The following is a 20,444-nucleotide window of genomic DNA, read 5'->3' as shown; positions in this document are numbered from 1 at the left end:
ATTTGAGTATTCGGTATGAATTTCAGATTGATACCTCCACGCGTTCCTGAGAAAAAGGGTCTTGACAGGCAGACAAACTTGAAAAATATATATTTTTTGCAATTATTCCTGTATCTGTACTATAAGATGTTGCTTTGTACCGAATTTCAAGATTCTGAGTTTACGGAAAGTACCCAGAAGGTTTTGAGTTTTGATTCCCTTGCGAATGTCGAAATTTGCGAAATTTTTTGGCATTTACCGCTGTATCTTCTGATTCGTTGACATAGAAGTTTGATTTTATTATAGCGTAAAGATATTATAGACTTGAGTTTTTGGTATGAATATCAAGTTAATACATGTCAGTTAATACAGCGTTCATGAGTAACAGGGTTGTACCTAAGTTAAAAAATTTTAAAAATATTTTTTTATATTATAATCTAAGGAAAAATTCATGCTTTTCGCAATTAGTAAACAAAGTCGCTGTCTCTGCGCCTATGTCCCTATGTATGATTAAATCTTTAAAACTACACAACGAATTTCGATGCAGTTTTTTTTAAAGATAGAGTGATTCAAGGGGTATATAATTTATAAGGTTTTAGAGAAAGCGGGCGAAGCCGCGGGTAGTAAGCTAGTCTGCGTTATAAGACGTTTGATTGTACTAAATTTCATGACTCTGTGTACTCGGGAACTACCCTGTAGGTTTTGATTTCTTAGGGAGTGTCGAATTTTGCGAAAAATTTCAGCATTTACAGCTGCATCTTTTGATTGCGTTGGCTAAAACGTTTGAATTTTTCACAGTGTCAAGGGACCGTAGACCGTAGGATTTCGACATTAGCAAGGGAATCAATACCTGCAGGGAGCACCCTGTCCCGTAAACAGTCTTGAAATTGAGTAAAAAGTATCGTGTTATAGCACAGATGTAGTAATAACTTCGAATACCCTAATTATTTAATTAAATTAAATAAAAATATATTTTTTAAATCATTTTAAACTAACAATCCCTTTACTCATGCACGTCTACATGTATTTAATTGATATTCACATCAGAACTCAGGTCTATAATAACTTAAATCTGTTATTTAATTAAAATTCTATGTCAACGCAATCTGAAGAAAAAGCAATTAAAGCCGCATATTCTGTAATTCGCAACTATACTTGCAAGGGAATCATCAATCAAAACCTACAAGGTACTTCCCGTGAACACAGTCTTGAAATTTGGTTAAAAGCAACGACTTAAGCACTTACAAGCACAGATAAATTAAAAATCCTTTAAACAAAATTGTAAGATACAACATAATGAAAAAATATGTTTGCTCGGAGTCCTCGGTGCGCGAGTCCGACGCGCATTTGGCCGATTTTTTGTTGTAATTTGAATGTATTTTCTATTGTTCATTTAAAAAAAAATTTGCTATTTTATGTCTTACCCACGAACTGGGATATTTCGATATTTGAGGTTTTGTGTGAAAAGTGTAACAACAAAAGTTGTAGAAAAAAAATTAATTACTTATCTACATACAACTTTACCATTACACTTTATTCCGCAGTTATAGATTTTTTCATAAATCGAAAAACCTGTTTTTTGTCCTTAAATTACGACCACAGGTCGACCCTAATAAACTTTTTCTATAATTGTTGTTATATGCTCTTCTATGCGTTACGGTTTGTAATTGATTTCATTGTTCTATATTACTTTTATGTCCCAAAATTCAATAAAAAAATCATGTTGAACAGTATTAATTTGTTAATTTAAAAAAGTTAATATTAAATTAGTGGTCCACTTAGGTCGTGGACCTAGCCCAGGGGGGGGTCATGACCCCGTGACCCCCCCCCTGGATCCGCGCTTGTCTTGGGTATGTGCGCGGCGAGGCGGGGGAGAATACCTACCGTTCCGTTTCTATCTAACTTCTAACTCATGCTCTTTCTTACCTTACCGCACATACCTAGGGCGCGGTACAGTGGTTGCGGTCAAGTTTTACCAACACTTCAAAGTTGCTATAAAGTAAAACTCACTTTTAAGCTGTACGATAATTAACTAAGAAATACTTTAGTCTTTACTCAGCACTTAACCAGAACCTTAAAGAGCTCTGAAAATTATAATATGATGATAGGAAATGGAAAATAAACAACTTTTAATTTATAATCTTTTCCTTTATTAAATTTAACTCTATGTAGAGCCGTTCAATTTCTTATGTTTCTCAACACTGAACAAATTATACACATACGTAGCTTTACAACTAGTCTATCGGTTCAATACATTTTGTAGAAATATTCGGACGAATATGGAGTCAGCGCGTCTGATGGTGCGCGGACCGGGGGACGGTCGGGGACGCAACACCGTGCCTTTTCAGCGAGTCTCTGTGTGCGGAATTCATGTCACTGGGGTATTTACCTCTTGTTCAACTAAGTAATCATTCTACAGAAAGTTATAAATAATTTTATAAATATGGGTATTTAAAACAAGTCGGTCAGTAACCTAAATAATATGCGGTTTAACCGTCTACAATAATTATGTACCGCAGTTTAAGATTTTCTACAAGCATAATTGAACATGTTATAGGGACTATCGAATATCAGTTAAATTAATTTTGTTAGGAGAATAAAAACAATGAAATTATATTAATTATTACGTACTTAACTATTTTGGCACAAATAAAATAAATATGACAGTTTTTGAAAATTATATGAAACGTTAAGCTATTAGTTCTACATGAGCTGTAAAAAAGCAAGCGATTATATCTCCAGTAGTAATTTTGAGTCTACATTTTACGAAGGTACCATTCGACGAGCTGGTGCGAGCAGCGACCCTTCTGATAGACGCACTAAACCTCCGTCGCAAGTACATGGATATCTCCTACCAATCGTTCCCCACGGGACTTGCTTATTATCTGGACCACCATGAAGCCCCGCCAAGGGGACCGTACCACCAGACCTCCATGAACTTCGGAGGGGCTATGATTAAGTTTGAGAGTTAGTACATATAGAAAATGAATGTAAATTGTTGTGAGATTTTATATTGTTTAACATTTGTTTTATTTCCCATTGGAAGTTAAAAAAAAATGTTTGTACAACGGAATAGAAAGCTTTATGGTCTGGTAATCATTCAGTGACGAAAGTGAAAATCAACTATATACTACTCGATAATTACTGACCAATCGTTAGCTCGGAATTGATAGTTTTGAGTTTTAACAATTCAATGCATAATATAAATCTGAGAAATTATATGCTAGGTAGGCGAACAGAAACTAAATAAATAATTCCTACAAAATAATACAAAGTAGAACCAATGAAAACATCGTAAATGTTTAAGTAAAAACTGGCCATAATATAACAGATTCTCAAGCTGAGCAGTATCTACGACTAACGACATGCTCCTCTGAAGAGCTATGCCTCCCGCTCCCGGAGAGACCCAGTATGACCAGTATGACCAGCATGACGAGGTCCGATACTAACTGTTAGTAAAACATCAAAAACCAATAACTATTTCATTTAAGACCATAATATAGAAAAGTTTCATTCTTTCAATACTTACTTCCATATTTTATTATTTGAAAAACAGAGTAACATCAATATCATTTGTACGTGAAAGTTGGGAAAAAATCCAATCCAGCTTTTTCTGAATTCATGTCCATTTACCAAAATAATGACCACTAAATACCGTTTCCAGTGATGTCTAGGATTGCCCAAATTGTCCCCGTAAAGTCGGGCATACACCGAGAGTCGTGCGACAGTCAAGAAGAGCTCGACCGTATGTTTAAAACTTCGGGTATGTTGGCTCCTCTCTTTTCAATGAATTATAGTGAAATTAAATCTAAACAGTACAACATTGTTAAGTTGAAAAGAAAAATTATTAAGGAGCTTATTTGCTTAAATTAAAAAGAAAAAAAAAATTCGAGGCTGTAAGATGGTCTTAAATTTTCTATGTACTATTTTTTATATTTATATTTTTTTATATTTTATATTATTTCCCTATGTCGCTTTGTATGCTTAAATCTTTAAAACTACGCAACGGATTTTGATGCGTTTTTTTTTAAATAGAGTGATTCAAGAGGAAGGTTTTAGTATATAATTTATTAGGTTTTAGACAAAGCGGGCGAAGCCGCGGGCGGTAAGCTAGTATATCATAAACTCAAGATAATATATGCTGAATATGCGTAATAAGCGCAGTCCAGAGATTCTGAGTTTGCATAATTCTAATTCAATTTATTTAAGATCCCTGGAGCTGCAACATACCCCCGGATTGCCACTATTTGTATCGTTGGGAGCGTGGTGTGGTGACCATGTATCGAAATGAGAATGACTTGGCCGACCACCATCCGTTGCCATACAGGAACATCAGCTTTGAGAAGTACGTCGAGGATTTGACGAGACTCTCTGACATGGTGGCGGATGGCCCACTGTAAGTTCCTTATACTTTTAAGTTTTAGAGCTTATTGGCTGTTCTTATATATCAAATACAAATATAGAAGTCTATTATTTTTACGCTGTTTAGGTTACTGAGTAAGTATTTAAATGAAATTTAAATCACGGGAAAATTCTTGACTTTACTAGATATAATTTGAGAAACTTATTTTTCCTAGGAAATCGTTCTGCTACCGCCGTCTCAGCTACCTGTCTTCGAAGTACAAAATGCACGTACTGTTAAACGAATTGCATGAGCTAGCTCTACAAAAAGCTGTGCCCCATAGAGATTTTTATAACGTCAGGTAAGTTAAATTTTTAATTATTTTTATCATCAAACTCGTACTTATAGGTTCTTTTAACCATTTGGAAAATATCAAATTGCATACAATTATTGAATGTAAAACGATAGATGAAGAAACCTCTGCTATCATGAAATATTCAAGAAACGTAATAAACTCATTTACGTGCATTGTAGTTTTACTTCTTTCCCTCATGCAAATACTCAACCAGACCTATTTGGTACCAATAAAATATAGTAAAACAATAATTCACTCTGGACAATAGACAAACCCATTCAACCTAACCCACCAATAATTAAAACACCAGAAAAGTGGACACCCACATCCACGCAGCATCAAGCATGAACCAGAAGCACTTACTCCGCTTCATCAAACGCACGCTCCGCTCGTGTGCCAGCGAAGTGGTGGCGATGCATCGCGGCGTGCCCAAGACGTTACGCTCCGTGTTCGAGGATATGAATTTGGATGCGTATGATTTGAATGTGGATCTGCTGGATGTGCACGCGGTTAGTGTGATGAGTTTGTTTCATGAAATGTTCAATTTTTAATAACACATAGCTCTCCGCGCGATGCTTCGCCCGCTTTGTAGAACACTTTACAATTTATTCTTCTATTATACTAAAACTACCTATATCTGATAATACGATATCTGATAAGATATCTATTAAAAAAACGAACGTGTGTGCCGAGCACATGTGTCAGAACTGAAACTTCTTTCAAGATACCAAAATCGTCGCCTAACACTATGACGTGACGGAATTGCCATGACGTGACCTTGAAATTTTACTCTCAGGGCGCAGAAGTTTCTCTTCAAAAACCTCATCGACAGCGACAGCGACTTTGTTTTTTAAACTATGAAGTGCTTGTGACGTCTTCAATCTTCTTGTTTTCATGGCATAATTTCTAGCATTATTGTGTTTTAATTGTAATGCGTTTTAGTTAATTATTTTAATTGTGTTATTGTTGTCATTAACAATAGGACCGAAACACATTTCACCGCTTTGACAAGTTTAACGCGAAATACAATCCTGTTGGTGAGAGCAGTCTAAGAGAGGTGTTCCTGAAAACGGATAACTACATGAACGGCACCTATTTCGCAAGGATTATTAAGGTAGAATAAATTTCATTATTTTTACAGGGGTAAGAACTAAGAAATTGTAGAGTCAGAGAGAAATACGTCTTACTAATTTTTTTTTGTTTTTAATTTTTATCTTGATTTTGTATACTTCCATTATATGTATTAAGTATTGTAACTTCCATATGGGAACACATGTCCTGAAATTAAATAATTTCATTTATTTATTTAATTTGCGACAAAATTTAATAACAAAATTTTAGATATTTGGTTTAAATCGTATATTTAGTCAATTAAAAGAGTAATCTCTAAACCAAAGCTACTGTATCCCTATTGAAGTATGGTTGTACTACCTTTACAACCTATATCTAAAATTTCCTAGACGGTAGACCTAAACCCTTTAACACATTAAGCTTGTTTAATCCAAATCCAGGAGGTGATAAGCGATCTAGAAGAGAACAAGTACACATACACGGAGCCACGCATCTCGATCTATTGCAAGGGTCGCACTGAGTGGAGCAAGCTGGCGTCGTGGGCGCTGCGTCACGGAGTGCACTCCACGCACGTTAGGTGGCTCGTGCAAGTGCCACGGCTGTAGTGCGTATAGCTTTTGTTTGTAAGAGCTTAACTTAGGAAATACTTATTCTGTTTTATTAACTAAATAATAAACAGTTTAAAGAGCAAGTTAAATAATAATATTTAGCCAAGCTGAACACACATGCTTGTGTTGATCAGTGGCATGAACTGATGTAGCTTAGTCTAATATCTAACTAATTTATTTTGTTGACTGTAATGTGTGTCTTAACATTAAAAAATAATTAAAAAAATATTTTACTTTTACTTCTATTTCTTCTATGTTAACGTGAATATCTGAAATACATGTTCACAATTCACATTATTTATTTTATTACTTTATTATAGCGACATCTACCGCATCAACAAGCTGCTGAACAACTTCCAAGAGTTCCTGAGCAATCTATTTGAGCCACTCTTCGACGTGACCATCAACCCGGACTCGAATATTGAACTTCACAAGTTCCTCACGGTAAAATTTTAATAAAACTATAGTTTTAATTTTAATTTCTGCTTACAAAATAGAATACCTAAGAATGCTCGAGAAACTTATTCCACTAGTTACCTAAATTATAACAAGTAGAACGGACTATTCAGCGGATTTTTAGAGGAAAATGGAAATGCCTCTCGTATAAAATGACCATTATATTTTTCTTTCTTCTCATCTAGCATGTGATTGGATTCGACAGCGTAGACGATGAATCTAAACCCGAGAATCCAATCCTGAGCGAGAACATGCGGCCTCCCGCCGAATGGAACGACGAGGAGAACCCGCCCTATGCGTACTATCTGTACTATATGTACGCTAATATGGTCACTTTGAACCAGCTGAGGAAGTAAGTTGAAGTTAAAGACAAAAAGTAAGATAAAGAGTTTCATTGCAAATTTACGTTTAACACCACATGATAGGTACCTACTCAAATCTGCAACACCAATTTATAGACAACTAGTGGTCCGCCCCGGCTTCGCCCGTGGTACCTACATGTTTAAACTATCCTATCTCTCAAGTTGGATCGAACTGCACATGGTGTGCGAATTTTATTATAATCGGTTAAGTGGTTTAGGAGTCCATTGAGGACAAACATTGTGACACGAGATTTATATATATATTAAGATAGGTAGGTAAATATGACGTGACAATATTCTTACTTCAGAAATATTTCTCATTTAAACTTGGTTTGTTTAAAGCGAATGGCATGGTTTCATGTTCAAGTCTTCCACTGCTTCTACTGCTCACAGAAATATTTTATGATACCCCCTTAATTGGCCAGATTCAGTAATCCGGCCTTCTTAAAAACCGCTTCAAGAAAATGTTTTACTTAAACCCTTGTCCCTTACATGATTTAATTAATCGAACATACAGAGAACGCGGCATGAACACCTTTGTTCTACGGCCTCATTGTGGCGAAGCTGGACCACCCTCTCATCTTAGCGCTGGCTTCTTGCTCTCAGAAAATATTTCTCATGGACTCATATTGAGAAAGGTATTTTGAGTTACAATTTTTGCAATTATAATAGGTTAATTACTAATGTATGTAGGTAGAGATAGTTCAGATCTGAAGCTTTGTTTATAATCATAATTTACAATACGATACTTAGACGTGGTAACTCCGCTTTTAGTATAATATCCAGAAGCTCGTTTGTATTGAATCTAGGATTTTACTCTTATCTGGGCATAATTCCAAATTCCAAGCTATGACAGTTAAAAACAAATATAATTCGGAACACTCTTAACAATCTAACTAATTTTGTATATGTAAAATATGATTTCTATGTCACCTAGGTACCAGCGTTGCAATATGCATATTACCTGGCACAGATCCACATCGCGATGTCCCCCCTCAGTAACAACTCGCTGTTCTTACGCTACCACCGCAACCCACTGCCGGAGTACTTCGAGCGAGGACTGAAGGTCACATTGAGTACTGATGACCCTCTACAGTTTCATTATACAAAGGTTTGGGGACTGTTTCATATTTGAACTATAATATTGACTGGTTCATATTTGAACATTCTGAACTTTTTAATTTTAATGAAAAATCACACAATTGAGCATTGCATTTGGGTGTCCTTAAAATGCCTGTCAACCTAAAATTGTTGATTTATGTATTCTGGATCCGGGCGTTCATAATATTTACCTTTTTCATTTAAACATTTTAAGTTTGCATTTTAATAATATACTCCCTATTTCGATCGTATTTACCAAAAATAACAGTAAATTGTTATAGGAACCACTGATAGAAGAGTACAGCGTGGCGGCTCAAGCGTGGAAGCTGAGCGCGTGCGACATGTGCGAGATGGCGCGAAACTCTGTCATCATGTCTGGATTCCCGCATGAGGTATTTTTCATAAGATTCTATAACTTCGTCATTGATCTTCTTTCAAAAAAATGTTCAGAAAATTAAGGGAAGAGAAAGGAAGAGCAATAAAAGATCATCCAATTCTTTATATTTTATTCTTTAGAGTACTTTTTTTTCCACTAGATCAACGATGCTTTTTTTGTTCTAATGCATACGTAGTAGCGTAGTACGTAGTAGTTCTCTTTAGTAATTTGTAATAGTACGCCAAGGATCGTTGATCAAAATGACGTTCATGACAAAAATGAATGTGATGTTGGCGTTCTCTCATAATTTAAGCTCAAATAATTGCACTAATTTCTCTAATTATATATTTAGATGAAGCAACACTGGCTGGGGCCCCAGTACCAGCGCGAGGGCCCCGAGGGCAACGACATCACGCGCACCAACGTGCCCGACCTGCGGCTCGCTTACCGACATGAGACACTACTCGACGAACTGGACAATCTTTTTAAGGTTTTCATAAAATCTTTTTTTTAGGTTTTTGAATAAATATTTCTTTTTTGAATACATAGTTGCGTTAACTGGAGGCCTTTTTGCTGCTATTGTTTTTGCAATACTGAACTTTTTTTGCTTCACCTGTTTGCATTTTAGATAAAATAAATTTATTTTTCAATTTTTTTCCAATTCAATTGTCATTCTTGAATGGTCGTCCTTAATAAAACAGAACTTTAGACGTGTTAAAAATATCAAAATTCTTTGTTTCAGGGTGTAACGTGATTATGACTGAAATAAAACATTTTGCTGTATTCGAATCTTTTTATTATTTACAATAAACTATTTATGTTTCACGCATTGTTTTATTTACACTTTACTTCCAAGAAATATAATAATATCAAACCATACTAATGTATAAGACACTATTTGATATTACTAATACGAATCTGAACTTATTTTAAAAATCAAATAAATAATATTTCTTATAATTTATTCAAAAGCCGGTAACAGATCGTATGGCCTTTTCCTCGTCATAAGGCGACATCTCTCTGTGAGAGTGGAACTCCATAGTGAAAGTTGCTAGCCCGGAACTGAGCGAACGCAGCGTGGAAGAGTAGCCTAGCAGCTCGGAGAGCGGTGCTAGACAGTCTATCACCTAGGAAAGATAAAAAATATTTTTGTACATGCAATTTTACCTAAAAATAAGATATTTTTGATAGTGATAATTTATACAGGGTGACTGGTAATTCGACGTGATCCTTCAAAGGGGTTATACTAGAGGTCATTTGCAACAAATTAAGTCCAATTAACCAGGGGTCAAAAATGGATGGTTATTGAGCTATGACGGATTTTAATATGAAGATTTTCTGCCTTTTTACCAAAAACAATTAATTATGAAAATACTACTACACTGTTAACATTCAATTGATATTTTTTTGAAAGCCGAAGAATTGAGCGATCAGTTTAAAAAAAAACCGGCCAAGTGCGAGTCGGACTCGCGCACCGAGGGTTCCGTACAAACCTGCAAGCTTAAAGGTATTATAGACCTGAGTATTTGGTATGAATTTCAATTTAATACCTCTACGCGTTTATGAGGAAATGGGTAGTAATTGACGACTAGGCCACTAGTCGCCTTGTTAATGTGCTGCAACTGCATATGTCATAAGGGAGCTATATATGAAGGGAGCTATGTAAAAATGTATTGGAATGCAATAAATGATGAGTTTGTATTTGATGACGATTTTTATGATTAAAGTGGTGATCGCCTAAGAGCGTATACGCACTATGCGGGTAGTCGCATTGCGGGTAGCCGTCCGGCTGACCGCAAGCACAATTATGTACGTAATATTCATTTCTATGCGCACTGCGATGCGGCTACCGCAGACCGCACAGTGCGCATAGAAATGAATATTACGTACATAATTGTGCTTGCGGTCAGCCGGACGGCTACCCGCAATGCGGCTACCCGCATAGTGCGTATACGCTCTAAGTGTTGTCGATGATGACGTAGACGATGATGATGCCTCACCTTGTTGGTGTGCCGCAGCTGCACGTGCTGCACGGCGGCGCGGCGCCGCGCGAGGTCGGCCAGCGCACGCGCCGAGTGACTCTCGGGGCACACCACTTGCAGCAACATCACCGGCTCCAGCAGTGTGCTGCCGCTCAGTTCGAACACCTGATAGGAGTCGTGGTTTATATGATTTGTATCACAGTAAACAGATACTAACAGTAGCGAAACTTCTTAAAAATGTTCAATACATAAATTTATAAATAATAGAAATAAATTCGATCACGAGGCGGGACTCGAACCCGCATCCTTTCACGCCAATCCGGGGCGGATGCCTGACCAACTCGACCACCCGTGGGATCACGGGTCAGTCACCAGAGCGATCGAATTTATTATATTCTTTCAGTTTTATGTGTCTAAGAGACACACTGCGCCATCTATTGAGATAATTAACAAATATCTCAACCAATACGAAACATTTTTCAATTATTACAATGTTGTAACGATGGAACGCGACCTTTTTGTTGAATTTGATTTTTTATGGCACTGCCATAAAACCAAAAATATACAACACAGTTGACACACATACACAACAGCATCGCGTATGTGTGTTGCTGCTACCTTTCGCTACTGTACGTATTCTGTTTACCGTGCTGGTACTTTTGATGTAGATATACCTCGCTCTGAATCGCACAAAAGAAATGTAATGCGCTACAGAGCATATTACATACAACCTCCACAGTGGTCACCCCTGACTGTGATGATAAACGTCACAAAAATTCATCCAGAGTCGAAATTTGTCGCTTTGTAAATTCTACCTAAATGAATCCAAATATGAATTTATTTTTGTGTAAATTGACCGGCCAGCTTAGGTCGTAAAATTATTGCTTTTAGACACCTTTAAGCTACGTTTATAAGCTTGATAACTAAATACATAAAGCTACTCATGTTAAACAAATTATTTAAGTACTTTTCTAACTGAATGAACATACCTTTCTCAAACACTGAACGGTAGCAGCTGTGACGGTGGTGTCCGAGGTTCCTTTTCCCACTTCTAGCCAGTGAAGAGTCGCTTGGACATCTACTACCTGAATAATGTTATAAAATAAAAAAAAATTGGTTTTTTGTAAAGTAGGTTTACGATCGAGATGTTTACGTGATAACGTCTTATTGGTGGCAGCGCTCGAGATGAGACGGGAGATCGGTCCGTCTCTCTCTCGTTATACCTGCGATCGCGCTCGTGAGGTTTTGGTGTGACACAAGTTTCTGAACATGTCACCCGACTAAAACGATTTTAAAAACGTTATCACGTTAACAAAATGTTAATTAAGTTCTCATGATCAGGCACAAGCCCATTTGCTCACTCTAATTTAAAAAAGTGTGTGTGTCGAGCACACGTGTCAGAAGTGAAATATCATTGGTAAGATTCAAAGATACCAAAATCGTCGCCTTACTCCATGACGTGACGGTATTGCCATGACGCAACTTACACTTCAATAATTCCTCTGATAAAATTTCTGGGTTAGATGTCGTTTAAAATTCTGTTTTATTTTAAATACACAATACTGTGCGGTGTTTGTAAAAGCCAAAGCAATTTGTATAAAGAATATTTAAGGAGAGAAAAAGTGTGTGAAGGAAAATTAAGAGAATAAAAAGTAATTATCAATGGCCAAGCACGTACCGGACAGCCAAGTTTAGGCCCGTGTAGTACAGCCGACTGCACACCGCGGAGGATCGCCTGTTCGATGCGCGGCGAAACGTGCGATAGATTCGCTGCACTCTCTGCTGTTTTATCGAATCTGAGGGTAGATGATAATTTTATACTAGAAATAATTCTACTATAAATACGAAAGTTTCGAAAATTATATGGGTATGTGTTTGTTACTATTTCACATGATAGCCATTTTGATAATATTTGTTAAGTTCCGGTTCATTACCAGAATGACACATAAACTATAGAAATACTTGCTTTTACCCACGGGTTCGTCTGCCGTTGAAAGTGATGAGTCGATTGATCAATTAATTATGATAATTTTATTTATTTAATTCGAGTCTCAAAAATTTTGGTTTTTAAGAAATAATCTCTTCTTGCAATGGTCATTTTTTGTTTAAACACATTAGGATAATATTTACTAAGCAAAATTAAAAAGAAAATCAATTTGCTGGAGGAATTATTTAGGAAGTTTTATTTTTGTTTTTGTTGCCTATAAAAAAACAATTATTATTCCTTCAACCAACCTCAAAATCTTGTTCTGCGGTATTCCAACCACTTTCTTAGCTGACATGGTCACTTTAACCATCTGTCTCGAGCTGCCAATCTTCCTATCCACGTTAAATGTGAACTTGGCTGAACCAATCAGCGCTTCTTTGTACGCGATTTGTGGCGGACCGAGGTCTACTTCGATTTTGTACTCGCGGATTATACGCTCTTTTATTATTTCCAAGTGCAATTCACCCATACCTGGAATACATCGAGTGTTAAAAGGGGGAGGGGAAAAGGTGTATCAAACCTTCAAATTAATTCAATAACTTAAAATAGAGGTTAGGTTACCTGCCAAATAAGGGAAGGCTGTCAAATTAGGTTGTGACTAAATTTAACATCAATATTTCTGAATACATAACTGACATTGCCAGATTTTTAACACTCTGCTTATGTTTTTATAAAAGCTAGATGTTACATAAATAAATTTTACCCATTATTTTTATCGGCATTCTAAAAAATATCAATCGTTCAACACAGTGAGAGGCTTTTTTAAACTAAACGATGACTTATTTTCTACTAGCTGCGCTTCGCGGTTTCATCCGCGTGGCTCCGCTCCTGTTGGTCTTAGCGTAATGATACAGAGCTTATAGCCTTCCTTGATAAATGGGCTATCTAACACCGAAAGAACTTTTAAATAAAAAAATAAGAGTTTATTTTCTCACATCAGTTACATAAATAAGTTTACACATTTTCAGTACATATCATATTTATATTATTACATATTTTCATATCGGACCCGTAGTTGCTGAGATTAGGCGCGTTCAAACAACACTTCAGCTTTATAATATTAGTAGATTTAATGCGAAGATTCGAATCAACACACCCAAAACTTTCTATCGACAAGCCAGAACCTTGTTTCCTCATCACACGTAACACAAAATTGGGCTTTTCTTGCAGCAACTTATTGGGATATACCAAAACAGGCTTTTCACTAAAAATTTATTTATATAAATATTATTATACCTAGAATATTCTATCCACCAGCGAACACCAATTGCCCAGTCTCCTCATCACTCGTAACCCGCAGACTGGGGTCCTCTCTCTGTAGTTCAGCGAGTGCAGTATCTAATGCTGTTTGATAAGCAACAATCGGAGGTTAAAGCAGCTATTTGACCAAAAGAACTGCTAAAGTAGGCACCCCACTATAAGACCTGGAATTTTTTACCCACCAGCCAACACCAATTGCCCAGTCTCCTCATCACTCGTAACCCTCAGACTGGTTTCCTCTTCTCTGCAGTTCAGCGAGTGCAGTATCTAATGCCGTTTGATAAGCAACAATCGGAGGTTAAAGCAGCTATTTGACCAAAAGATAACAACTGCTAAAGTAGGCACCCCACTATAAGACCTGGAATTTTTTACCCACCAGCCAACACCAATTGCCCAGTCTCCTCATCACTCGTAACCCGCAGACTGGGGTCCTCTCTCTGCAGTTCAGCGAGTGCAGTATCTAATGCCGTTTGATAAGCAGCGCTTGGTGGTTCTATGGAGCAGAGGAATACTGGCTCTGGGATTGTTGTACCTGTAAATTGGTGGAAAATTGATTTTGCTGTCCAATAAACAACATATTTTAGACTATAGGCTATTGGACAAGATATAAAAACCATTTCTGTTTATTTAATAGTTGAAATTGATATTTTTGGTTTTATGGCATTCAAATGCTTTATAAATATAAATTTATAAACCATTTAAATGACCCACCAGAGCGATCGAATTTATTCTATTCTTTCAGTTTTATGTGTCTAAGGGACACACCGCGCGCCATCTAACTTTTATTACATAAATTCGATTGCTCTGGCGGGTCACGAGTGGCTGAGTTGGTCAGGCATCCGCCCCGGAATGGCGCGAAAGGGGGTTCGTGTCCCGCCTCGTGATCGAATTTTTTCTATTCTTTATAAATTTATATTTATGTAATAGTGAGTATAGAACCCATAAATATTGTTTTCTTGCCTCCGTGTTATTTCTTATAATATTTTATTAGAAGGTAAATAAATTTTTTATTCTTTGATTTGTACCGCCCACTCGGATAAGTGCATTATGATTTTTTCATACTGCCCGAAACTATTCATAATCGGTTAGGAAAAAAAAACGAATAAGATATTTTTTTAAGGCAGACAACAATAAATATTTTGCCTCATCATGTGAAGAAAATAATTGATTGGAAATTCTCATTTTCTCAACTGTATTATGATTGAGTGAAAATTATTGTAAAAAAATAGAAAACTGACCTTGTACATTGTCTTATTTCAAAATATCAATTTTAAGTTTAATTTTCAATCAGAAGTTTAATCCAACTTTACAATACATATTTAAATCGATCAAATATTCATGTAAACTTGAATAGATATCACAAGAGAAATGTTTCAAAAGAGAGTGATAATTTTTTTGAAGTGAAACTTCTTAAGGCACTTTGAGAGTAAAATTTCAAAGAAAATACCGACACGTCATGGAGTAATGCGACGATTTTGGTATCTTTGTATCTTGCCAAAACAGTTTCACTTCTGACAAGCGTTCTCGGTACACACGCTCATTATTTATCCTAAAACTCACCGATTCCCAGCAACGCGTCGGCCATTTCATCAGTACTAGGCTCTTCTATCGCCTGCAAGCGCTGCTTAGCACTTGGCATCATTAATTGTTCAGCCGTTTTCGGATCTTTTAGCACTTCCCGAAGTCTAGACTTGGCTCGACTTGCCGCCGCGTTGGTTGATGTTATTAGATCACCTGTCATTGTTACCTATATCATTTTTATATTGTTAATATTTGTGTTGTCTGATATTTTTTAATAAATAAAATGTTCTATATAAATAAGACAAAAATTTAAGTTGACATTATCGACGTACAGTCGTACAATATACAATAATAAATTTCTGAAGCTAATCTCTGCCTACGCGTGTATTCGGCAGAGTTTTATATCGAGCGATACAATGGACTTTGAACATTGCTGCCACGAAATAAGGTGTTCATTTCAGTGAATATTTTATAAAATGCGGCGCGGATATTTTTCCACGATTATGAGTCGTATTTATTATCAGTCGAGTAGATTTACAATTGGCGAGTGGGAGTCTTGTTGTTTATAGTACGCCAATGGTTCACATAAATGTTTTTGAATGAATAAATGAAGTACATATATGAATGTTTTTGGTTACTGTTCAACAGATCAATCTTCTAAGCATAAACTTTCTTCATTATCCATTTAAAACTAAATAGTATAATAACTTTATTAGTTATGAATTATTTTTCTTCATACACATTTTCAGATTTCAAATTTTATAATGGTAAATATTTGTAATAAGAACTTACTTTAAGAGAACTGACCACGGCGATATTGCCAGCTGTTACTTTATCCACTGGCTTATATTCATCAGCTAGAGCCACGTACAATGAACCTGTCTGAAAATAATTTTAAAATTATGTATGTGTATACTTAATGGTTAATAAATAATAATCTGTTCGGAAAGCGTCTTAAGGCGTGGTAAGTCTATGGATGGGTCACTCATTACTTTGTAAGTAGTTTGCAAGTAGTAAACCAATGAAATTGCAATAACTAAGAGAGTAGAGAATACTTTGAATTGAATTCATGAAGTATCAAAAGTTTAAACAAAATTACTGACAGAAAAACACAGTAAAAGCAAACAAAAACCACATAAAATGCGAATTAATCTATAAATAAAAATGTCTTACCTGTTCACTCATATCCCTGGCAATATTATACACCTTCTGCCCCTTACTGAACTCGCCGCTATACAGCCTCAAGAAAGTCAGTACACCCCTTTGATCATCATGCTGCACTTTAAATGCTCTAGCACTCAAATCCCCGCCAAAAAACTTCTGTAATTTACTCCCTTCGTTTGGATGCGGCAAAAAAGATATAATACCATCCATCAATGTTTGAACCCCAATATTTTTATATGAACTGCCGCACATTACTGGATATGCCTTCATGTTTATGGCACATCTGCGCACAGCGTTCAATATATCTTTGGTTTCAAGGTTATCCAATGATTCCTGTTGGATTATTGTCTCTGCCAACTCATCGTCTAGAGAGGAGATCGTGTCTATGAGTTGTCTATGGTCGTTGAGTGCGATTTCCCATTTCTTTCCGTCTGCTTCTGTGAGTTTTCGTCGTGACAAGTTCTGCCCTCTACCAGATGTCCATATGATTTCTTGTAGCGATATTAAGTCAATCAGACCTATAATAAATTTTATTTGGCTCAGTTTTGTGTTCCAACATGAAAAATAATTGTTTTTTTGAATAAAACATCTGCTACGGTTTTACGGTTAACAAATTTTGACAAAATTTTGTCAAAAAAAAAACAAAAAATAGAGCAAAACAAGAGTATCTTTAAGGTGTATTGACAAAATGTATCAAAAGCATTAATTTTTATGACCTAAGTTAGCTATAAGTCAACATACACAATATAAATTCAACCTTATGCAAATTGAATAAAGTCGAGTTTACAATGCAACATGCGTTTTGGACGTTTTTTGTCTGATTGTCAATCTAATCATCAAAAGTTTTTCCAATATCAATAGAATAATATCAACAATAATTTAGAGATGAAACAGTAATATTACTTTCATTAAAATAAACTATAAATTATGAAGAAAATAAACTATCACTCACCAATAAGCCTGCCCTCATGTACCACCGGAGATTGCAGCATCAGAGGGATAACCCTCAGTTTATCACAAATGGATCTCTCGCAGGCTTTCACATCTGCGTCCGATCGATCCATCTTATTGAGGTAGATGAGTCGAGGGACGCGGTGACCGTTCGCTTGACGCCATACTGTTAATGTTTGCGCTTCTACACCTGTTGGGGACATTTTCATGTAGGAATAATAATTTTTTTGGTGGGTAGTTTCTGCATAGTATATCTGCACTTTTGAACACTCATACACATTATTACATTTCTTGGGTTATGGGTACAGGATAAAATGCATTCATTATCTAAATATAAATCTGAGTTCTACAGTTCAAATCCAACCATAATATTCATTATTTTTTGAGACATTGAATTTACAATGAATGTACAAACAAGCTAAAGAACCACTGCAAAAGTTGTCACTTGAAATTTCACATTAAATTTTGTTGCAGAAATGGAACTATTAGACGACGCGGCACGTAAGTCTAGCGGTGACCTTCAATGTTTTATGGCAAGTTCGCCTTTATTTCGTTCAAATAGATGCCCTCCACTTCAAGGAGAGCGCTAAACTTACGGGCAGTGAGTTGTAGCTAATTGGAAACATTATATCAACACAATATATAAATTAAATTTTTAAACTATTAGTATTACTTACCTGCAGAAGCATCTAAAACGACGACAGCTCCGTCCAGCACTGCTAAGCTCTGTTCCACCTCCATGGTAAAATCTATGTGTCCAGGGGTGTCGATTAAGTTGATCTGATAGCCGTTCCAGGGGAAAGATACAGCGGCAGCTGTAATTAAAAATCATAAAGTTATGATAAGAAATTAAAAGAAATAAAATTTTGTAATTTATAAACTGTCCGGAGTTTGATTCAATTTGAGTTAAAAAATAAATATTATTAAATGTAATATTAATATACAAAGTTCACAAAGTTGGTAGTTAATTACAAAAATCAATAATCTATACTAATATTGTAAAGCTGAAGAGCTTTTTTTTGTTTGAACGCGCTGATTTCGCGAACTACTGGTCTGATTTGAAAAATTCTTTCGGTGTTAGATAGCCCATTTATCAAGGCTATAATCATCTCGCTAAGACCAACAAGAGCGGATTTTACAATTTACAAACACATGCACATTTTTTTATAATTATTACGGCTTACTAAAACTTACAGGTAATAGTAATTCCCCTCTGTCTTTCCTGTTCCATATAATCAGTCACAGTATTGCCGTGATGCACCTCCCCCATTGTTCTGATTGTGCCAGAGTAAAACAGCATCCGTTCTGTTGTTGTTGTTTTGCCTAAAAGTATTTTATTACTAGCATTAGTGTTTGATTTAATTTAGTCTTTGAGATTTTCAAAATAAAAAGATTAATGTACCCCCTGCACTAGTCATCATTAGATTTTCTATTGTAATCTATTCTTATTAATATTATAAAGCTTTTTTGTTTGTTTGTTTGAACGTGCTAGATTTGAAAAATTCTTTCGGTGTTAGATAGCCCATTTATTGAGGAAGGCTATAATCATCACGCTAAGACCAACAGGAGCAGAGCAATGTGTGTGAAACCGCGGAGCACAGCTAGTGCAGTATATTGTAGTATTGGGTAGAATAGGAATTCTAAAAGAAAGCAAATCAAAATAGTATACTTCAGCTTAAAGGAACATTAACCAACAAATATTGCATAATACAGTATAAGATTTAAATAATTATTCTAGTAATAGTATAGTAAAAAACAGCTAAAGTAATCAGATGAAATTACAAATTTCATTTAAAGTAATGAGCTTATACTTGTTTATCAAACTTTAAAATTTAAATGACTCGTGAGACATTCAGTGCACAAAAAATTCAGCATTTTGAACTTGATTTTATCAAAAAGTAGCTAAATTAATTTATTATTTACCCAGAAAATATTATTGTGTTTTAAAGTTTGGATGATAAATACAATAATTGTATTATGGTAAAGATTTAGGTAATCTTCTAACCTGCATCAATGTGGGCTAAAACTCCAATATTTCTTATTTTTTCTATTCCATTTTGATCCGCACCCAGCTTGCTACAAAAGGCGCGTATTTGTCCATATTTTATTAGTTTTCTGTAATAATTCATAAGGCAATATGTCCTCATTTTTATTTGCCTGAAAATTAAATGTTTTCCATGTATTATTTCGGCTTTTTGAACCAAAACATCTGATTCTAAATTTGACAACCGACCTGATAAATGACAGTGACATGCGTACCACAGATACAACAGATTAAAAAAGTAATTGCAGGACGAAACGACTTTTGACTGCAAAAATTGGTTAAAAACACGTTAAAAACCGTGTTGTTAACAACGTTTTTGGACCATGTCTTTAGTCAAAACATTTATATATGACTGATTTCAGCAATATATTACTTTAATAATTTAAAGAAAGAATAGAAAATATTTCTGGAGGCTTTAGAATAATATTTCTTACAAACCATGTACATACAAACCCAAATTTGAAATAAGAAAGAATGAAGTTTTAGAGCATAAACGACTATACATAAAAGGGGTGACAAACGTACGAGTAAGTACGCGAACTTGTGGCTCGACGACCTTTTTCGCTCGTGTGTCACCCCAAGTACGCATACTTAAAAACCATCGAGTAAGTTCGTTGACGATCCAACATGTTTGAAATTTTACTCGTAGCCCGCCTTCGCTCGCACGTCTGTCACCGCCGCGAGCCGCGAGCCTAGCCTGTCTAGCTATAATAGGTGTTACTAAGTGCAAAAGTTCAATTAATTTCGTCTTCTTCTTTTAGTTTTATGAAAATAATTTAATATAATTAATATGAATGAATATAATATAATTGAATATTGGCGAAGGTATCTTTGAATCACGCCAAGGAAGTTTCACTCCTGACGCGTGGGCTCGGCGCACACGCT

At 35.7% G+C, this 20,444-nt stretch overlaps 2 protein-coding genes across 2 annotated transcripts; one reads left to right on the top strand and one right to left on the bottom strand.

The window, feature by feature from the left end:
• The first annotated feature begins 2,258 nt into the window (after nucleotides 1–2,258).
• Nucleotides 2,259–9,404, top strand: LOC149900894 (AMP deaminase 2-like). The gene is made up of 16 exons (XM_090112735.1): nucleotides 2,259–2,360; nucleotides 2,751–2,946; nucleotides 3,311–3,430; nucleotides 3,644–3,742; nucleotides 4,189–4,375; nucleotides 4,557–4,682; nucleotides 4,987–5,185; nucleotides 5,659–5,790; nucleotides 6,188–6,351; nucleotides 6,676–6,799; nucleotides 6,997–7,163; nucleotides 7,691–7,811; nucleotides 8,111–8,284; nucleotides 8,556–8,666; nucleotides 9,003–9,140; nucleotides 9,393–9,404. The coding sequence occupies exons 1-16, from the start codon at nucleotides 2,259–2,261 to the stop codon at nucleotides 9,402–9,404; spliced, it is 2,172 nt and encodes a 723-aa protein (XP_089968861.1).
• Nucleotides 9,405–9,595: 191 nt separating this feature from the next.
• On the bottom strand, nucleotides 9,596–19,735 carry mRRF2 (mitochondrial ribosome recycling factor 2). Its single transcript, XM_090112610.1, has 13 exons — nucleotides 19,521–19,735; nucleotides 18,710–18,838; nucleotides 18,193–18,330; nucleotides 17,517–17,705; nucleotides 16,574–17,082; nucleotides 16,193–16,282; nucleotides 15,440–15,626; nucleotides 14,256–14,411; nucleotides 12,868–13,090; nucleotides 12,311–12,428; nucleotides 11,622–11,717; nucleotides 10,651–10,797; nucleotides 9,596–9,777 (listed from the first exon to the last, which is right to left on the bottom strand). The coding sequence occupies exons 1-13, from the start codon at nucleotides 19,660–19,662 to the stop codon at nucleotides 9,616–9,618; spliced, it is 2,286 nt and encodes a 761-aa protein (XP_089968736.1). The 5' UTR covers nucleotides 19,663–19,735; the 3' UTR covers nucleotides 9,596–9,615.
• Nucleotides 19,736–20,444: the final 709 nt, after the last annotated feature.

This window comes from Colias eurytheme, chromosome 18 (genome assembly GCF_061535395.1).
Source record: "Colias eurytheme isolate Ceu_HAF_F1 chromosome 18, ilColEury1 Martin Lab GWU primary, whole genome shotgun sequence".
Taxonomy (NCBI): domain Eukaryota; kingdom Metazoa; phylum Arthropoda; class Insecta; order Lepidoptera; family Pieridae; genus Colias; species Colias eurytheme.
This window is presented reverse-complemented; position numbering and strand designations above follow the sequence as displayed.

Bases quoted from the DNA above. Each gene is read 5' to 3' on its own strand.
- LOC149900894 (XM_090112735.1), top strand. From the start codon at position 2,259: ATGGAGTCAGCGCGTCTGATGGTGCGCGGACCGGGGGACGGTCGGGGA. The intron at 4,376-4,556 runs GTAAGTTCCTTA...TATTTTTCCTAG, and splicing joins ATGGTGGCGGATGGCCCACT to GAAATCGTTCTGCTACCGCC. The intron at 8,285-8,555 runs GTTTGGGGACTG...AAATTGTTATAG, and splicing joins TACAGTTTCATTATACAAAG to GAACCACTGATAGAAGAGTA.
- mRRF2 (XM_090112610.1), bottom strand. From the start codon at position 19,662: ATGAGGACATATTGCCTTATGAATTATTACAGAAAACTAATAAAATAT. The intron at 11,718-12,310 runs GTACGTGCTTGG...AACATTATTCAG, and splicing joins GGCCTAAACTTGGCTGTCCG to GTAGTAGATGTCCAAGCGAC. The intron at 9,778-10,650 runs GTGAGGCATCAT...TATCTTTCCTAG, and splicing joins AGCTGCGGCACACCAACAAG to GTGATAGACTGTCTAGCACC.